General features: G+C 47.6%; 1 protein-coding gene across 2 annotated transcripts; it reads right to left on the bottom strand.

Moving 5' to 3' along the window:
- Positions 1-1961: 1961 nt before the first annotated feature.
- Positions 1962-20722, bottom strand: iqgap3 (IQ motif containing GTPase activating protein 3). Of its 2 annotated transcripts, none has more exons than XM_014411090.3 (38): positions 20478-20722; positions 18842-18929; positions 18614-18770; positions 18432-18509; positions 18274-18350; positions 18125-18192; positions 17838-17951; positions 17561-17739; positions 17393-17474; positions 17146-17309; positions 16982-17069; positions 16730-16893; positions 13574-13734; positions 13377-13492; positions 13094-13257; positions 12852-12942; positions 12338-12505; positions 12114-12256; positions 11828-11998; positions 11665-11748; positions 11497-11568; positions 9405-9474; positions 9110-9318; positions 8824-8976; positions 8416-8579; positions 8117-8341; positions 7856-7996; positions 7699-7783; positions 7033-7265; positions 6823-6955; positions 6608-6710; positions 6404-6533; positions 6202-6289; positions 4105-4317; positions 3789-3949; positions 3023-3148; positions 2839-2947; positions 1962-2736 (listed from the first exon to the last, which is right to left on the bottom strand). In XM_014411090.3, exons 1-38 carry the CDS (start codon positions 20503-20505, stop codon positions 2623-2625), a joined length of 4914 nt encoding a protein of 1637 aa, XP_014266576.3. In that variant the 5' UTR covers positions 20506-20722; the 3' UTR covers positions 1962-2622. The 2 variants fall into 2 exon arrangements, with proteins under 2 accessions (XP_014266576.3, XP_014266577.3); XM_014411091.3 differs by having other exon boundaries at positions 17393-17471.
- Between the last annotated feature and the right edge of the window lie 21 nt (positions 20723-20743).

The raw sequence follows: 20743 nt of genomic DNA, 5'->3' as shown, positions 1-20743 counted from the left end.
TAATTACTTCCTCCAAACCATCAACGTGTCTTTTAGACCCCATTCCTACAAAACTGCTCAAAGAAGTCCTGCCATTAATTAATGCTTCAATCTTAAATGTAATCAGTTTTCAACACCATCGACCATAATATCCTATTAGAGCGATTAGAACATGCTGTAGGTATTACAGGTACTGCACTGCAGTGGTTTGTATCATATCTATCTAATAGACTCCAGTTTGTGCATGTAAATGGAGAGTCCTCTTCACACACTGAGGTTAATTATGGAGTTCCACAGGGTTCAGTGCTAGGACCAATTCTGTTTACATTATACATGCTTCCCTTAGGCCAGGGGTCGGCAACCTTTAACACCCAAAGAGCCACCTGGACGCGGTTTCCACGCAAAAGAAAACTCTGGGAGCTGCAAATACTTTTTGACATCTAAAATGAAGATAACACTGTATATATTGTTTTTTACCTTTATGCTTTGTGTGAATAACTAAGGTGTGTTGCTTAAATCCATGAAGTGCTACAGAGAAAGTTACATTTTATTTATGCAATTAACACGTTTTGAACTCTTAAAGAAATATAACAAAAGGAAAGACACCCAGCTGAACTAAAATGATCCAGCAAACAAAAACTGCTGTGAGCCGCCACCCTTATATCTCCTTTGGGCTTTTGGAGCCTTGACCTGACTTGTAAAAAATAATTGGATAAAAGCTCTATGCTGCTGAAAGATGAAAAATAGATATTTGTTAAATTCTGCCTAAATATGTATTTTACCTGGTTAATGTGTGTGGGAGGGGGAGGCGGACGCACCTGAGCGGCACCCACAATCACGCCTCGCCGCCTTTACGTCTGTGCTCTCTCTGCTGTTGTGTTGGTGTGTGTCGGGCTGTGAGCTGCAAAGCTACAGTCGGCTGTGTGCGCACAGCAACCGTGTGTGAACAGTGGTCAATAAAGAGATGCTGAAAAGCCTGTTCATGGAAACATCGTCGGGTCTGCCGTGATATGTTTACAACGGGACTTCTGCTCCTGAACCTCTGCGCACAGCGTCTGCAGATCGGGGCTGTACGAAGTCACTTTCATCTTTACGCAGGACTGTAAGCTGTCGTCTGTGAGGCGTGAGCGTGTTTGTTTTAACATAGTTGGGGAACAGCTGCTGACATGATGTGGATCCGAAGAGCCATAATTGGCCTGGCTGGGGTTGAAAGTCTCGGTAAATGCACGCCGTTTCGGCAGGTACACCAGCTTCCACAAGTGTGACGCTTATTTTGAGCGATGAAAAAATAGAATATAATTTTATTTTTATATTTCAATATCACAATAATCTTCCAATTTAGAACTACAAGTTAAAAAAGAACTAACATAAATAAATTACACTTCAGCTAAATACTTTAATTTATTTTCCCAAACCACGCGGAGCCGCACTATAAGGACTAAAGAGCCGCAGGTTCTGCTACACTGGCAGGGCTAGGGGCCAGGACTCTCCTCTTCGTGTTTTTGGGGGATGTTGCTAACTCCGGGTTGATAACAGGCACCACACCCGCAGTAGATGTGCTCGGTGTGAGGTCTCGCAGCAAGCTATCAAATACGGTGCATTTCTCGGCTTTTAAAAAAACGCTATACGTCGCCAGGTGTTTCATCAGATTCGAGGTGTGACCTCCTTTGACAGCATCACAGTATCAGCTTAAAGCACTTGTTGCTGCTGAGTTTGCATATTTTGCTGTGAAGTACAGCCAGACTTTTGACCGCTTCGCCTTGGGCATTTTTAATCTGTAGCTCTGCTCTAAAAGAACCTACGTACCTGGCCCCGCCTACTATCCTCGGAAACGTAAAATGATTGGCTAGAATCCAAAGTGTATGACATCTCAGGAAAAAAAAAAAAAAAGAAGCAACATTCAGCTTGTTCGTGGCCATCATCAGTTTTTACACGCACTCGCACTCTTAGTCTTTTAACTTTTAAATTAAAAATAGAAATAATGACTGAAATGTTCATGTTTATTTATTGTAGCAAAGACAAAAGAAAAAGGAAATGACAGGAAATATTTACAGGCATTGATCAGCTGGTATTGATTGGTCACAGCTCAGTGCAGCTAAACATTACAACCAGACATCAGTGACCAATGCGCCACTACGGAGTCCTGAAAGGGTCAAACCTTTCAAAAATAAGACAGCTTAGTGTGGTTTGAATCCTGAGAAACAAACCAAGATGGGATAAAAACACTGATGTGTCACTCCTCCAAATTAAACTGAAACACACGTTCCCATACAAAGAGAGACACTGAGGTAAGATGCCTCACTCTGCACCACATCCAAATACTGTAGTGAGATATTAAAACAGGTGTTTGATTAGTATCATATAAACATGCATAAAAATATCACGTGAAATAAAAAAGAATCACTCTAGTTAAATTTTACAGACATAAAAACAAAGACAGCGCTGCAGACAGAGCACTAACTCAGTGATTACAGCACAGACAGGAGTATATGAAGACATCCCACTGAGCGAGATATAAAGTCAGTCAAATTTAGTGAGATTCATCCTGATCATTTGGTATAAAACGCCGTTCAGTTTCCTGTTTATAGACAGGAGTGTGGGACGAGGCCTCGCCGCAGAAGCCGAGTATGAGTGCCGCTCCTCTCACTTCTTGAAGAACTTCTTGTTGAGGAGGAAGATGAGGAGGTTCACATTGACTTTGGCCTTACTGAACATCTTCATCACAGCCACGCCCTCATACTGCAGCTGCAGCAGGTCCTAACACACACACACACACACACACACACACACACACACACGTTAAACTCGTATCACCTGGTTTATGTGGCCCGGTTCGACGTGGTCCGGCCTCGGTCCTACCTGGTATTTGAGCAGGAACTCCTCCATCTCCACGCCGAGGAATCGAGCTTTTACTTTGAAACTTCCTCTCTCAGGCCCGGCAGCAATCTCAAACATGACGTTCTTAAACCTGGAAACAGAGAGATCGTGAGCACGCGTCCTCACCGCGTGTCATACGTGTGCCGGCTGTGTGTTCTGCGCTCACTGCGTGACTGGCAGGTCTTCGATCTCCAGCAGAACGCCCTTCTCGTGCAGCCGGGTGGCACTGTAGCTCAGAGCAGGAAGCTTGTTCCTCCCTTTGCCGTCTGCCGCCTTCTGATTGGTCGATTTGCTGCAAGAACAAGCCAATCAGTGATGGACCTTACTGACAGGCCTATCGCCTCACTGACAGCCTCGTGACGTGCACCTTCAGGACACACGCGGTCTAAGCACCTCTTTCCTGTTTCAGGAGCCGTTGGTGGATATTTAAGATCAGCTGATGGCAGGTCAGCGTGGATGCCGGCTCAGCTCGTGACGCCAACGCTCTTGGTGATGTTTGAACTTTTCATGCAAACATTCAGCTCGTACCTCAGCGAGCTTCTCCTCACTCAGATTTTGAACGCACGGTTTAAAGCTCTCGTATTCTGGCGCCTCTGATAGAGCTTCCTGTACCCGGGGCTCGTGGTCAACCTCGGCTCACCTGTTCCCGAATTACTTTGTTTGTTGTACTTTAGTTTATCCCTTGTGTTGTTGATTGTGTGACAAACGTTTGTTCGTCCCGCCCCACCGCCTCACAGCTCTCGAGGTGAAAACGCCTGGTTCACACCACAGTGGTGTGATGTCACCACAGCCCCGCCCCATTACTGTTCATTGCTGCGGTACTTCTAAACATTTGGCGCCGCCACGTCCGAGAACAGAAAGTTATATCTGATGCTAATGGCCTGAGATGAAAAATGCTAGGTCGTTACCCAAAAACACCTGCTTGTGCATACCTGGCGGTGAGGTTGTCCAGACAGGAAGTGATGTAATGCCTGTAATAGTCCACCTGCTCACTGTGGAAGCTGCTCTTAGCCTGTAGGCTGCTGAGAGTCTGATGGAGCTTCAGGAGCTCCGCCCCTCGGCGCTGGCGGTGGAGACGTTGCTGACGGATGTCCTGGTGGGGAAACGTGCAGTGACATCATAGTCAGGGACGTTTTCAAAAACATGCAGGCAAAAAGAACAAAAAAACCGCAACCAAAACCAGAAACATGCCAGGATGTAGCGAAGGAGGACGCTGGAATAGGAGGAGATGGAGGCAGGTCTTGTTACCTTGGCGATCATCTGCAGGATCTGGTTCTCGCTGTCTGGCGGTTTCAGGGTGCCGAGTCCCTCCAGACGACGAAGACTCCTCAGGATCTTCCTCTTCTTCTCCTCCAGGCTCAGGTTGCCATTGGCGACCAGCGACTGGTTCCGCTTCATCTTCTCAGGAGTCCGAGCATCCTGCTGGGCGCGGCGCTGCATCAGCCAATCGTGACACACTTCCTGTTTGAAGAGATCAGATGACATCATTAGAGATGGGCCGATCCGATATTACGTATCCGTGTCGGTCCGATACGGACCTAAAATACTGGATCGGATATCAGAGAGAAATAAAAAATGAAATCCGATCCATTAAATATCACAAAAGCACCTCACAAAACTTGCGACATGGCGTAACTTGGCTCATAACCGTAGCACGTCAGAGCAGTGTGCGTCACATGATATAGCGCTGTGGCGTGCGAGACCTTTCGGCGGTCTGGTTGAAAGAGGAAACCAGCGGCTGAACAACAGCAGCACGTTTAAGCTTGATCAGCTGTTGTTAGAATGCATTTAATATTACTTTCTACACCAGGATCTTTTTCTACAGCTGATGGCTGTAACTGTGCAGGGGCGGATCTAGCAAAGTTTAGCCAGGGGGGCCGATAGGGCATGAACAGGGAAAAGGGGGCACAAAGACATACTTTTCTTTCTCATTGTCATGTCTAGCTTTTAATAAATAATTATCTGAATCTTACACCCAACGTTTTAATCTGATGTAAAATATATAGAAGTCCATTACTGTATATAGTAACTATAGTAAGTCTAATATACTCTAGTAAGCTATAGTACTTTTTCCCTTTGGGAAGATACCATCTGTGCAGTCTGCAGTTCTGTTGAAGAAAGATGTTGAATCTATTTAATTATTCTTGAAAAATAATTGATTTCTGTGCATTTTTTATTTTATTTTATGTTTTTTTACACGTGCATTAAATTTAGGTTGATTGCGTCGTTTAAGCATCATGAGGTGGAGGGTGGGGGGTGGTTCTAGTGCAGGGCGATATGACCAAAAATATTTATCACGATATACATTTGAAAATCTGCGATAACGATATAACTGACGATATAATTGATGCAAGACAAAATACTTTACAACTCCACAACTTTATTAGTGCAAAAAACAAAAAACAAAAAAAAAACGTCAAAGTATTTTCACTTAAACAAGCAGCTGTTTTTTATCTGCATTAAAGTTATATAAACATTTAACAGTGCAAACTGACAGTTTAACCAAAAGGCATTTCCAGTGGAAACTGGCCGACATATCCTCAGTGTAACCATGTATAATATCCACAACACTTAAAAAGAGGTCATACACACACAGTACGGTAACATTATGCTGAAGCGCAGTACGTATCACTCCGCGAGGCTCCGCCTACGACAGCCGTAACGCTCCGACAATCCATCAAGCGGTGCGGCTTCGTAGCTCAGCAAAGTCGTACTGAAACATTTGACAGATTTTCAAGCGCCGTGCACATAAAATCGTTTCGAGGTCAGTAAACACAACCAGAGTTCATACATAAGGCACACGGGATTATAAGGGGCTCTGTCGACTTTCAGAAAAATCAAAGGATGATTTTAAGTGCGCCGTATTTTCCAAACAACGCGGTAATAACGACGGCCCGCTAGCATGCGCTACCAAAAATAGTGCTTTGTTGTGTATCTGACGGACGAAAGCTAAACCAGTTCCACACCAGTGAAGCTGCAGCATTTTACAAACCAGTTCTGGTTCATGGTTTCATTCAACGATCCGCTTTCGCTCTTCTCCTTCTGCGTCGCCGCCATGTGCGCATGTAAACAAAGGCACAGCGCATGCACGTTTTACCCATATTCTATCGCCATGTTTCATTTTCTTATCGTTGCCCAACATTACACCGGTATCACCGTGAACGGTATGATATGATAATAAAAAAACGTTTTATTGATTATAAAATACACTATCGGATTCATATCTGTATCGACAGATATCAAAATTTATGATATCGGTCATGAAAAAGTGGTATCGTGCCATCTCTAGACATCAAGACTGCAGCGGGTGCCAGTCACCAACCAACCTATTAGTGCGAGTTTTACCTGGTCGCGTGACGGTGTCGTCCTCAGGATGTCACGCAGAGAGTCACCTGACTGCGTCCTGATGACATCGATGATCAGCTGCTTGGTGCTGGGAAAAACAAAACAAATGTTTTCTGTGAACACCGGGTTCTTCTTTAATGTTCAGGTAAACAAACTGACAGACACTGAGCAGGTGAGGCTAATGGCTTAGAGGCGGGGTTACCTGAGCAGAAGTCCTCTGGGGTCCGGTGTGTTGTTGGCGTCGTCGAAGATGTCAAACTTGTTGGTCAGGGTCAGAGAGACCTCCATCTTGCTACTCTGAGAGTCTGATCCTGGATCAGCCGCGGACTCACCTGAAGGACAGAAAACAGTCAGACTCTGACCGGCTCAGACCGGATGGCAACAGCAGAGCATCGGTTGGCTGTACCGATGAGTTCCTGCAGGCCGGGAACCGGACCGAGATCCTTCAGAATCAGGCCGAGGGGGTCTGAGGGGTCCGGGCACAAAACCTCCTGATGCTCCAGCAGCAGCTGCAGAGAGACATGTGAGAGGTTCACGGGTTTATGTAGACCAGGTACAGGTGCGCATGCACCTGTACCTGGTCTAAAGATGACGATACAGCTGGAGGCGGAGCTTCCTGACCTTGTGTGTGTTGAGCAGCTCGCTCACAGAGATGTAGATCACGGGTCTGTTCACGATCAGCAGCTCCGAGTACTCATCCATGCTGAATCTGTCCTCCGGTTCAGGAACGTCGCAGACGGACTGCAGGAACCTCCTGAGACACACAACACCGTCAGGAGAACCTCCACCTCCCCGACACCTCAGAACGGAGCAAGGTCACCTGAAACCCACCTGAACCTGCTGTGGGTCTGGCTGATGTACTGGTTCAGGGCTCTGATGTGGTAGCCACCTCCATGGAAGTGTTTGTTGGCAGCGGCATGCTGCAACACGCGGGCAATGGAGCCCAAGATGTGGCGCTGTTCGGGCTGCAGAGCAGAGCCGGCCGAACGGTCCACCACGTCGAAGCCGTCCGGGGCCACGATGGCCGGGTTCATGTAGCGGTAGTAGACCAGGTTACCGACGATCTGCGGGGAGTAGGGCAGACTCGGCGTTATTGGTTCAATTCAGGTCACGGCGTCAGAGCCACGTGGTTCTGACTTCAAGACCCGCCGCCGTACAGAGACTAAGCTTCACGTCAAGCGACCAATCAAATCTCAGCTCCGACCTGCGAGCTGTGATTTCTGTAGACCTCCAAATCTGCTGATCACACATCCATCATGAGTCTGAGCTCACCTGAGCACAGCAGGAGCAGAAATTCACGTGAAACACAGCCCACCTTCATCACCTGCAGCACAGGTGTCCAACTCCAGGCCTGGAGTCCTGCAGGCTTTAGATGCATCCTTGATCCAACACAGCTGCTTTAAATGACTAAATGACCTCCTCTACATGTCTTGAATTCTCCAGAGGCCTGGTAATGAACTAATCGTGTGATTCAGGTGTGTTGATCTGTGTTCTCACCTTGTAGAGCTCGTCCTCACCGGCTTCAGGAAACTTTGCCTTCAGGGCGTCTCTGAGGACCTTGGCAGTGTAACGCAGACCATACCTGCAACAACACAGAACCGTTTAGCAAAGAAGAGACTGGTGACGCGAGGTGCAGCAGCAGGCAGACACGTACGGCAGCTTGTGGAGGCTGGCGGTGATGGCTTTGAGGACTCTGTCCGTCAGGTTCTTCAGGTTGATGATGGAGATGTCGATGCGTCTCTGGACTTCAGGCTGAGCCAGAGCGTCTTCGGGAGAAACCTCATAGGGCAGCGAGCTGGTGAGACAGGTGAGACGCACAATAGAAGTGAGACGCGCAACGCAGGAGAGACGCGCAACGCAGGAGATTACGCGCAACGCAGGAGAGACGCGCAACGCAGGAGAGACGTGCTCTGACCTCTTGTGTCCGGTCTGCGTCTCGGTCTGGTTGATCCAGGTCTTGTAGACGTCCACGGGGTCGGTCCTGATGCTGAGCGTGCGGTCCTGCAGGACGTCCTGTAGAGCTGGACCCAGCACCTCGCGCAGGGCGTTTTGACCACGAGCATGGCGGTAGAAGTTTACCAACATCCTGATGACGGTGGGGTTTCCTGTGATCACGTCCTGGGGCTGCTCCACCTTCAGCCTGACATCACACACACAGGTAAGCAGTGACAACACGTTACTGCTCAGACACAGGTGCAGTGACATCATCGTTACCTGATCTCATAGCGGAGCGCTTCTGTGAAGAGCTGCAGCAGCAGAAAGGCCTCGCGGCGGTCGGAGCCATAGTTAAACAGACTGAACACCACCATCTCCATGAAGGAGGTGGAGCGACTCTGAGGCATCAGGAAGATCAGCTGAGCCAGGTACAGGGGCAGTGTCTGACACACACACACACACACACACACACACACACACACACACACACAAAATAACTGGCCAGCTGCAGATATAATGTATCGTCTGTTCCACTTGCAGTTGCACAATATCACCACCAGGTGGAGCCCCTGCCTTGTTGGTGAAGCAGAGATGACTGCACGAATCAGGCAGGTACAGTAATGTGATGCCATGGACCTGCTCAGGTCAGCTTGAGGTGAGCGAGCGGCGGGCAGGTGTGCCTTTTACCTGCAGCAGGTAGAAGAGGTGCTGGTAGGCCTCCAGTCTCTCCCTCCTGTCTCGGCTCAGAGCCTTCAGGCCTTTACTCCTCTCCACATCCATCATGTCTGACAGCTGCTCCTTGTTCTTCTTCGTTAGTTTCTTACAGTGAGACACCACTTCCTGTTCACAGACGGCGCTTTGTTAACGAGGACAACAAGGAGCCAATCAGTGTGTGTGTGTGTGTGTGTGTGTGTGTGTGTGTGTGTGTGTGTGTGTGTGTGTGTGTCGATGAGCTGAGGTGGCGGGGCCGTACCTGCAGCGTAGCACGGTTGCGGACCAGCAGCCCGATCTTCAGGTCCATCAGGTCCAGGTCGGCCTCCAGCTGTCGGTTGAAGCGAATGCTTCTCACCACCTCCTCCCTCAGACGCAGCAGCTCCGCCTCCTCTCTGATGTCACCATCCCCGAGGTCGAGGAGGTGAACGAACTTCCTGACCACAGATAGAGGGGGAGTGGCCGAGTGCACTAAAACAGGTGAGGGGGAAGAGGTCTTATTAATGAGTCATCGATGACACGGCAGCTTGACCAATCAGAGGCATCTGTGAACTCACCAAGCATCCTGTACTGCTCGCGAGCTCGGTTAGCTCTGAAGAAGGCCTGGATCTTTACGACGGCGCCCACCTGTGGACACAAACCGTTACTGTGGAAACAGGAGATTTTGTCTGACTGGCTGACGCAGTTGTACACACCGTCCTACGTACTGCATCAGGACCCCACAGGTGGATCTTGATGAGATGCTGAGAGTATCTGAGTCCACGAGTCATGTGAGAGTGACATCAGCAAAACTCACGTTACTATAAACTAGAATGTAGTAACCATCCTGAATATTGATCACAAGTTGTTCACACCCATCATCTCTAAGAGACTAGAAACAATATTACCTGGGTTAATACATAATGATCGAACAGAAACAGGACAACATCAGAAAGGTTTGGCACATAACGAGGCAGGTCGATAAACAAAAATTAGACCTTAGTGTTAAGTTTAGATGCTGAGAAGGCGTTTCAGTGAGGTGGTTCTTTTTATATAAGGTGCTTGAGAATTTTGGTTTTGATAAATCCGTAATTGATATTATTTCAGGGCTATACAATAATCCAACAGCTAAAATCAAAATCAATGGAGACCTCACTGAACCATTTATATTGGAAGGCGGGACACGACAGGGCTGCAGTATTTCACCACTGCTTTTTGCTTTGTTTGCTTTGTTTGTTGTCGGAAGGTTGCCGGTTCGAGCCCCGGCTTGGACAGTCTCGGTCGTTGTGTCCTTGGGCAAGACACCTCACCCGTTGCCTACTGGTGGTGGTCAGAGGGCCCGGTGGCGCCAGTGTCCGGCAGCCTCGCCTCTGTCAGTGCGCCCCAGGGTGGCTGTGGCTACAATGTAGCTGCCATCACCAGTGTGTGAATGTGTGGATGACTGGATATGTAAAGCGCTTTGGGGTCCTTAGGGACTAGTAAAGCGCTATATAAATACAGGCCATTTACCATTTGTTTGTAGAACCATTAAGTCAGTGGATCAGGCAGAGACAGGATATAACTGGAGAAAGAACAGCAGGAGGGGAACAGAAATCAGCACTATTTGCCGACAACTTACTATTAACGATATCCTATCCCTCACAGGCACTCCCCCAAACCATGGAAATGTTATCAGAGTATAAGGTTAAGTATTAACTTTAAACTATGAACCACCAGTCGAAATTAAGAATCGCTATAAATGGAAGTGAGATGCAGACAGAATTAGGTACCTATGGGTGGTAATACATCGTGACCTCACCAAAATGTTCAATGCCAACTACGCCCCGCTAAACGAACCTATACAATCAGACAAAGATGGAATACCATACACTCCAGGATCGAATCAGATTAAATATTCTTCCCCGACTGCTGTATTTGTTTCAGTCTTTACCGATTACTAATACCACAAACTGTGTGGTGGATACGATGTTCTCAAAACACATCTGGAACGGTTAAATATAAACGCCCCAACTAAAGAAAGAAAACGGAGGTCGTGGGCTTCCCTGTCTACGAGAATATTACTGCACAGCTAAGACCACTGATATAAAGATGTTGAAGGAACAATAGTTAAAGGAAAACCAGTTACAGCTTTAATATTGGACATAAAGTTACAGAATAAAATACAGATGGCAGACGCACCCAAATAATGACATCTGCTCTGAAAGAAGTAATCAGAATCTGCAGTTTGGAAAATGCCTCCAAGGTTTTAAGATTGTGTGCATATGATTCAGATTTTACCCCGAATCAGTACGATAATAGATTCAAGAGGATTTCAAAAGGTATAAAGGTATATGCCAAAGCTTTGAATTCTTAAGGAGAAACATGATTTAGGCTGAGATGACTTCTTTAGATATCTACAGGTCAGAAATGATTTTGATCAAAACTTAAAATCATGGTTCATTTTTATGAACCATGATTTTCTTTACGTTGAAGCCCTGAGTTGAATTCCCATTTCAATATTAAGATGCTGACTTACCTACCCGTGTGTTTCTTTCGTTCTCTTTTTTCTCTTTGTTTTTTTTCTCTTTTCAATTACAAGTTTAAAAAAGCAAAGACTGTAAAAAGTCAAACTACTGTTATGTTCGACTGCTTTCTCAATAAAACAGACAACGTTAACAAAAAACAACTCACGTTACGTCTGAAGAAACTCAGCCGAGCGCAATATCGTCTCCTCGCCAACCACATCCTCGCAAACGCCTGGATCTGTTCACACAAGCGGACGACGTGAATAACGCTCATCAGGTGAGCTGCACCTGCTAATCTAATCTCAGTCACATGATTAGGAACAGCAGCTGTTACCTTGACGACAGCTCTCCAGTTCATGTAGAGGAACTGCAGGCGCCGTCTGTAGACCCTCTGCTCGACGAACCTCCTCCAGTGAGACTGAACAGAGCAGAGCACACCTGTGACACACCTGTAGCTCCCAGACGAGCCTCAGCTCTCCAAGGGGGCTCATGCTCACCTGGATGACAACGACGGCGGCCATCTGATTCATCAGGAAGTGACGTCGTGCCGTCATCCGCCATCTGATCAGGAAGCCTCGACAGAGCGCCTGCAGGCGAACGACGAGGGCCTCGCTGTTCCGCCACAGCACGCCGCGACTGTACTGGGCCGAAACGCTGCTGACCACTTCCTGCAGGGGGGGGAAAGTGGCACAGCGAGCTTGTAGCCAATCAAACTTTCCAAGCACAGAAACACTGTTCTGGTTTGACAAGGAAGTGAGCAGGTAAGCCTCAGGTGTGTCTCACCTGTATGTCGTGGCGATCCAAGAAGACGCTGTTGTGCACGAAGCCGGGGGGCCGCTCCCAGCTGCCCTCCAGTCTGCTCAGGTGGAAGAAATGAACGGAGCCGTCCTGCAGGCGGACTCGAACCCACTGACTGCGGTTATCTCCTGAACACACACACGTGATTCTCTGTGTGTGTGTGTGTGTGTGTGTGTGTGTGTGTGTGTCTCTGTGTGTCTGTGTCTCACCTGTGCGTGTGCGGCGTGCCATCAGGGCGCTCAGCTCTCTCTGATATTCTGCAGCACAGTCAGGTAGAACTCCGTGAAGCTCCGCCTCCGGCAGAGACAGCACCCGCAGCGTCTGCTTCGCCCTGTTCTCCTTTACGGCCTGATTCACCGCGGCAACGGACAGACACACTGACGGACACACAACCAATAATCAACACACGGATCAATAATGAACACGCTGACGGGAAGTTCTGTCCTTTAGTCGTTTCTTCTTGTGCAACTCGGAGCGATGTTCACACCTGTCTCCCAGCACACCTTCAGTGATGTCACTGCTGACAGCTAACAGGTAAGATGAAGACGTTTCGCTCTCACAACCTTCCTCCGTCTGACACAAAGCGCCGCAGGTGCGTCGCAATGATCACGAATATCATCAAACACAAACGATGGCGGTCCAGCCTCTGATCGTTTCTAACCCACATGCTTAAAAACTGAACAGGTGTGGTTACTTGTGCAGGTAAATGAATCTGTGACTCACACTTTAGAGCTCTCTGACTCTGCTGATTGGCCATCCTCACGGCCTCCTGGATATCAGCCAACCACAGCTCGGCTCCCGGGTCTCTGCTCACCTGGTTGGACAGGAGGGGGACCTGTGACTGAAAGTTTAAACCTCACCTGGATTCTACCTCCAGAGGGTCATGATAAAGACTAAAGTCACAGTTCTGAGGGGCTGTTGAGGTGATGGCTCGGTTACCTGTGCAGTTACACCTGAGCAGTTACCTGAGCTTTGATCTGCCTGGCTTGGCTCAGCAGGGTCAGGTACTTGCAGGCATTGGCAGGTGAAACCTCGTCCACGCCACAGGAGGGCAGCAACAGGGCGGAGATAAGCCGCTGAGGGTCTCCGCTCATCACGGCCTTGTTTATTAGGCCGACAGCCAGGAGCTCTGAGGGTCACAGGGGTCAGAGGTCGCAGTGTCAGCTCAACAGAATTCAAAGAAGTTAATGTTTGTTGTTTATAATGACATCACTGTGTGTTTGTAACGATGTCATCGCGTTGTCGTACGCTGTTGTTCGTCCTGCGCCGAGCCGTTCACAGCGGCGATTCCTTCCTGCAGCTGGTTCCAGGTAAGCAGGTCTCGGCCCACCTGTTGTTTCACACCAGCCAGAGTCTCAAAGTACCTGTACGACAGTGACATCATCAACAGGGACGTCATTATCAACAGTGACATCATCAGCAGGTAAATGGGTAAGAGGCGGTACCTGTCGAGCAGGGCGGGCTCTACATCGGAGAGCCCTGCAGACGAACTGACCAATGAGGAGCTGAACTGCTGTAGGTGTCCCGCCTCCAGACCCTGATTGATGAGAACAACGGCTGACAGCATCTCCACGGCAACAAAGAGCTCCTCCTCCTGCAGCTCTCCCTGGAGGAGACAACAGGAAGTGCCAGCTGAATGACAGTGACGCCAGGGGCGGAGCTAGAGGAATTTTCTTAGGGTGGCAAAATCAAGGCTCCCCCCCCCCCCCAAACACACATGCAGGTGGTCAAAGGAGCTTGCAAAGAAAAGCGTCTGGACTTCTCTAAGTTACTTGAAGACGTTTCACCTCTCATCCGAGAAGCTTCTTCAGTTCTGAACTGAAGAAGCTTCATTGACATTATGTCATTATATAAACTGAAGAAGCTTCATTGACATAATGTCATTATATAAACTGAAGAAGCTTCTTCAGTTCTGAACTGAAGAAGCTTCTTCAGTTCAGAACTGAAGAAGCTTCTCGGATGAGAGGTGAAACGTCTTCAAGTAACTTAAAGAAGTCCAGACGCTTTTCTTTGCAAGCTCCTTTGACCACGATGACTGAGAACCTTCACAGACACACATGCAGGTGGTTACATATGGTTAAAATGATGCAAATGCAGTAAGTATACACGTTTTTCATAGAAATATAGTCCATAACTTAATTATTTTCTGTAGCCCCCATAATTAAACACTTTAGTGACATAAAACATGTGATGTTATGTACTGTATAGCCTGGATAATAAATAAAGATGTAACGCTGTAAGTATACGATCCAGAAAGCTACACCACATGGGGCGGTTCATTTACCAACACAAGTCTAACTTAAGTTTCACTGTTTATTGTTAGAAAAAAAGGTAAAATCGTTACAGCTTAAATTACACAAAATGTCAGAAATCTGCACTGTCATGCACAAAAATCTAAACCTAATTTTTCATGATTTGTTGGATTAACCCTCTGAGGCCCAAAATATAACCGGTCATTTTTGACTTCTTTTGATTTCACGTTTGTATTTCACCTTCAAATTGTGCCATTTTATTTTTTCCCCTCTTTGTTTGGTATCATTCTTTTCAGCTTGACCTCACGTGTCTGAATTTAGTTGTTTTTTCATTGACATACTGTGTTAACACAACTGATCTGAAATCACACAAACTTCAAATCCTAGTAGTATCTTTTTTACTGTAAACAAAAAAACAGACATGTTGAGTAAATTATTCTTATAACTTGAAATGTAAATATAAATTGTACATTTTGTAAACATATGCCACTATTTATCTAAAAAATGCAGCCAATACACCTGCCGTTTTTTTATTTTTATTTTGTACAACCATTTAAAAATATTACTAAAACTAAAATCAGGTGTCGCAATAAGATGCCCCACAAATTATGTGTGACAGTGAAAAGAAATTGTTTGTCCACCACAAGACAGGAGAACAGCACAGGGATAAACCTGCAGGCCTGACAACAGGAGGTGTATCACTCCACTGGTTTTCTACTTGGTGACAGTGCTGGGTCATATCATACCGTTCACGGTGATACCGGTGTAATGTTGGGCAACGATAAGAAAATGAGCACTATTTTTGGTAGCGCATGCTAGCGGGCCGTCATTATTACCGTGTTGTTTGGAAAATACGGCGCACTTAAAATCAATCCTTTGATTTGTCTGAAAGTCGACAGAGCCCCTTATAATCCCGTGTGCCTCATGTATGAACTCTGGTTGTGTTTACTGACCTCGAAACGATTTTATGTACACGGCGCTCGAAAATCTGTCAAATGTTTCAGTACGACTTTGCTAAGCTACAAAGCCGCACCGCTTGATGGATTGTCGGAGCATTACGGCTGTCGTAGGCGGAGCGATACGTACTGTGCTTCAACATACTTTTAGTTAATACGGTAATATTAAGTAAAATTTATTTATATAGCACATTTCACAGATAAAAATCACAAAGTGCTTTACAATAAGATCAGACATACAAGTTAAAATTAATTAAAAGCCCGTTTGTATAAAAATGTCTTCAGCTGCTTTTTAAAGGAGTCAGAGTCTAGACAGCGTAAAGACAACGGCAGGGTATTGTGTGTGTATGACCTCTTTTTAAGTGTTGTGGATGTTATACATGGTGATGCTGAGGATATGTCGGCCAGTTTCCACTGGAAATGCCTTTTGGTTAAACTGTCAGTTTGCACTGTTAAATGTTTATATAACTTTAATGCACATAAACAGCTGCTTGTTTAAGTGAAGATAGATTGATGGTTTTTTTGCACTAATAAAGTTGTGGAGTTGTAAAGTATTTTGTCTCGCATCAATTATATCGTCAGTCATATCGTTATCGCAGATTTTCAAATGTATATCGTGATAAATATTTTTGGTCATATCGCCCTGCACTAGTTGGTGACAGTGTTTACATTGCAATGTGCCTTTGTGACATTAATTGGTCGACATGGTACATTTTTCCACCAATAGGAAAGAGGCTCCCCCCCTTTCTTTACCATTTTCGTGTTGTCCTTAGAAAACATTTTTTGTTTTTAAACACAAAAAACGTGACGACAGTATTTAGAAATATATATGGCTCATATATATTTTTTTCATCACTCTGGATTTACTGGCCTGTAATTAAAATTAAAAACTTTGAAGTCCAAACTTCAACACGGGCTGAAAGACTCAGCGTGGCTGCAGCTTATTGCGGTGTCATCTTAAATCAGTCGTTTGATTTGGAGGTGCAGCGTGTGCGTGGACCCCAGAGGGTTAATAACTCTCACCTTCCTTCCATTTCCACAGTGTAACATCCACCCACCTGTGTGAAATCTGAAATTCCCATGGTGTTGTTTAAAATGTGCTCTGGCACAATCATAAGCATCGCTTGCTACTGAATACAAGGAAAAAGCCGGTCCTGCTATGGGCTGAACCATTTGTTACTGGTGCAGGGGGGGACACTATGCAATATATTCAGTTTTAGCATTTATATTCACTGTTGACTGTAACTATGCTCAAACTGTTAATGCTATCTTATTTTAATAAACAACACTGTCACATGCAAAACTAGGGTGGCACTTGCCACCCGATGCCACCCTTCTAGATCCACCCCTGAGTGACGCTGTCACTCATCTCCAGGTAAACCCGGTGTTGCACCTGTGCCGTCTGCCTCTGCAGCAGCTGCAGCTCTCGGTGATAAAATGTCGCCGCAAACGGAAACACTTCAGGCAGCTGGAGGTCAGAGGTCATCAGGCAGCTGACTGTGCGTCTGGGGTCATTTCCACGCAATGCCGCATTAACGCTCTGGAGGGCCGCCACCACTGAAACACACAAACACACACACATACTGAGGCGAGGTCAGAGGTCAAAAGGTGAGCCTGGTTCGGGCGTGGGAAGAAAATGGCGTACTGTTTCGCGTGCTCTGAGCTTCCTGGTTGGCAGCGGTGACGCCTTCCTGCAGCTCTTCATGCTCCAGAGGATCCACAGAGCCCTGATTCTGGGGTCAGAGGTCACAGAGAGGTCAGAGGTCACTGAGGTCAGAAAGAGGTCAGGGGCCGCACTTGTTAGTTTACCTGGGCCTTCTGCTGGCGGTCTGCGGTAAGCTGATCCAGGTACCAGGGCCCATTGTCAGTACGGAGGCCCCTGAGGGCCAAACACGGCAGCTGGAGTGCCGACAGCAAAGCAAGCTCGTTGGCGACATCCAGAGCCTCGTCGACCTGCTCCACCGCTGCCCGCACTGACGCCCACAGTGACATAATCGTTAGGTCATCAATACCAGCATTAATGCCATCAGAACAGGGGGAGGGGCTTATTTCTCACCATTGACGGCACTGATGTGGTCCTGGATCTCCCTCTGAGTCAGATACTCCTCGTACATGTCTTTGTCCTCTGCCACAGCCTGCTGACACACACGCACGAACACACACGTCAACAGTCTGCTCACCTGACTGGACGGACACAAATCTCTTTAACCAATCAATGTCTTACCCCGCCGGCGGCCCGTTCAGCCTTCCTCCTCCTCGCTCGTTGCAGAATCTCCTGGTAGACGCTCATCAACGCCTCCTGCAGGTCAGTGAGGAGAGCAGCGGGGTTCCTCAGAGCCACCGCCGTCACACCCACATCCCCTTGGTCCACAGCCTCATTAATGGCTACCACCGCCGCGTGGACTGTTGGCAGAATGCAGGGTCAGTACCCCCAGCAGCCAATCAGTCTGTTCCTATCCTGTAGCTCCATCCGCTATCAGCCAATCAGAGTCTGGTCCTACCTGCAGCCTCGTCCACTGACAGCTCATTGGCCAGGATTCCTCCGATCTTGTTGAAGGCGGGCATCTGGATCCCGTATTTGTCGAGCTCCAGCTTCATGTTGTTGATCTCTTCCTCTGAACAAAGTTACAGGTCAGCAAAATTGACCGTGATTGGTCCAACACCCAGTACTGTAGCACCCACCCCCCGGGTGTCAAAGCCCCTTCCAAACCTTCCCAGCACCAACTTCTGTGAAAGTACACTAAAGCCAAACTAATCCCAAATTATTAGTTACCTATGTGGCGTTTACCTGTGAACTTGACCTTTCCATACAGGTCGTGAATCTGTGGGGCCAAACCGAGTCTGTACAGGTACAGGCTGCAGAGAGACGTGAGCACAGGTGAGCACAAGTGAGAGGCGGCACAGAGGATAGGTGATCAGACGAGCAACGAGGCGTACCTGAGCGCGTGGATGCAGTACACCGCTCTCGGCATGTTCTTCTTGTCGTACACGTCGGTCGTTTCAGGATGGAAGATCTGGAAACAACAACAGGTGATCAGCCCAGCTTCAAACCAATCGGCTAATCGATACTATGATCCGTCGATGTGTTCACTGACCGCCGGCAGCCCAAGTGCCGTCATGGCGTTTCTCCAGTGGTTGATGTTGTCAGTGTGGCGGAACTGAAGACCGACAGCCTGCAGGGATCAATACAGAGCTGATCATCGAGTTGATCAATAACCCCGCCCCCCAAAGAGCGGTAGACCGGATCAGACTGGTTCTAGCTGGTGTGTGTCGTGACCTGGTATCGCAGCTGCTCCGGGTCGTAGATCTTCTTCTGAGGAACAGTGCTCGGAGCGAAGCGATGACCCAGTTTGGCGAGAATAACGCCGTTCCTCAGCGCCTCCTCCAGCTCTGTGGGAGCAGGAAGCTCCTCCCCCAGACATGCCTCCATCCACCTGAAGAAGAAACTGGTTCTGTTAACAAAAGTGAGCAAACACTTAAGGTGCTCCTGGTCCAGGTCACTGACCTCTTGGCCTCCTCCAGCCTGCACAGGTACTGATAGGCCACATTCTGGATCCTCTGTTCGTCCATCTGCTCGGCGGTCAGACGCTCATCTGCAACACGCCAGGAAACATGACATCACACCCGTGTCACTCCTTTAACCGCAGATCAATATTGTGCTCTCAGTTTGTTTAGATGACGCTGAGCCCGTTTCTAACACTACATCAGATCAAACTGTTGATTACAAAAGGTCGACTGTGTTCGTCTGAAGTGGGAGAAGCGTTTCACCCTCATCAGCTGACCAACGACAGGCCATGGGGTCAGTTCCGGGACCAATATTAAAGATATCACCTGATGATGATGGTGGTGAAACGTTTCTCCCTCTGAAAACGCTTCAGATGAACAGAAGCAACTTTTCCTTACCTGGATGATCGATCATCTTTATCAATGAATGTGATCAGCACCAAGTTACAGACAAAAACACTGAGTCACATCATTAAAACCAGCTGCACTCCTGATGCTTCCCTCACACCTGAAAAAAATTCCAGCTCAAAAATAGTCTTCTCACAGGAAGTGTGGAATATTCAGCTTCCTGCCATCATCAGTTTACAGTCCCGTAGGTGATGAAGGTCTCGAGGTCTGGAGCTCTTTGGGGTGAGCTCGGGCTGATGATGATGGAGGACGTGACGCACGTTTGATCCACAATCTTTGAATCGGTCTGAAGCAGCTGAAGCTTCCTCACACGTTACAAACGCGTCTTCATCCAGATGCAGGCTGATGTTCCCGGGAACCATCTTCATCACTTTAAGAAGTTTTATTGAAACTGATGACAGCAGGCTGCTGAGGACCTTTGACCTGGAATCTTCTTCAGGTAAGTCTGACATGGTCAGGTGGGAGGTAAACCAGTGAGCTCAGAAAGCAGTAATAATATTTGACGTAAACTCCGAGTCTTACAAAGGCTGCTTGACTCTGATCCCAATCACAGAGGAGCCACAAGGGACCGTCCTCTCATATTATAAAGTTACAAACATAAGAAATTGCTCTAATATTCACAAACGCTCGGTTATAAATATCCAGAACATTACAGAGGTGAAAGATATACGATTGACATTTAACCCGTGAAACTTTATTGCACATTGCTTCACTGGTTCGGCGCGTTGCTCTTATTGTCTTGAAGTGACTGTAAACACGTCATTTCATTAAAGTCTTGCAAACTTTGGTTTGTTTTTTCACACAGAAAAACTGCAGCACGTGGGGCTACGGGTCTTTTTTTTCCCCCAAACCTATGACATCATCACGCCGTAAACTAACCAGACCGAGAATGCCTCCTCCACAGGTTGTTTCACACCAGCGGTGTCCACCTGTGCAGGTGAACCAGAACACCGCATGCGGGAAAACGCCCTTAGATCTTAGACTGAGACCCGGATCATAAGGAGTCCACCTGGACAAGTGTCCATCGATCACCTGACCTGTGACAGGTGACTCACCTGTGGTGGTTTTAATGTTGTAGCTGATCGGTACAGCTGCAAGCAGCAGCACTGAGGTCAGCTCCTTTGAATTAACCCCACAGACGCAGAAAATCACGGAGTGTGACACCGAGTTAATTACATATGAATCTGATTGACGCTGCGGTCATTCCGGACTCTCTGACCGACACTCACAGTGGCCGTTCGCGGCTAAATCCGCCATGTTGTCCCCCCTCTCGGTCTCCCGGGTCTGTGTCGGGTCGTTGCGGGTGTCTCGGTGTCCCGGTCCGGGTCCTCTCGGTGCCCGAATGTGTCCCAAAGTCTCGGTTAAAAACACAGAAACCGCAGCGGAGCTCCAACCGTCCTCCGACTGTTTCCTGCCTGGAGTTTCAAAGCTCCCGCCGCTCTCTAATTGGTCGAGCCGTCAGCCTTGCCTCCTATTGGCTAGAACCTCATTGCGG

This window comes from Maylandia zebra, linkage group LG1 (assembly GCF_041146795.1).
Source record: "Maylandia zebra isolate NMK-2024a linkage group LG1, Mzebra_GT3a, whole genome shotgun sequence".
Taxonomy (NCBI): Eukaryota; Metazoa; Chordata; class Actinopteri; order Cichliformes; family Cichlidae; genus Maylandia; species Maylandia zebra.
The sequence above is the reverse complement of the archived record's forward strand: the minus strand, read 5'-3'. Positions and strand labels throughout refer to the sequence as shown.

Bases quoted from the DNA above. Each gene is read 5' to 3' on its own strand.
- iqgap3 (XM_014411090.3), bottom strand. From the start codon at position 20,505: ATGGCGGATTTAGCCGCGAACGGCCACT. The intron at 11,999-12,113 runs GTGAGACACACC...CCCCCCCTGCAG, and splicing joins TGGATCGCCACGACATACAG to GAAGTGGTCAGCAGCGTTTC. The intron at 7,997-8,116 runs GTCAGAGCACGT...CTGTCTCACCAG, and splicing joins ACGCAGACCGGACACAAGAG to CTCGCTGCCCTATGAGGTTT.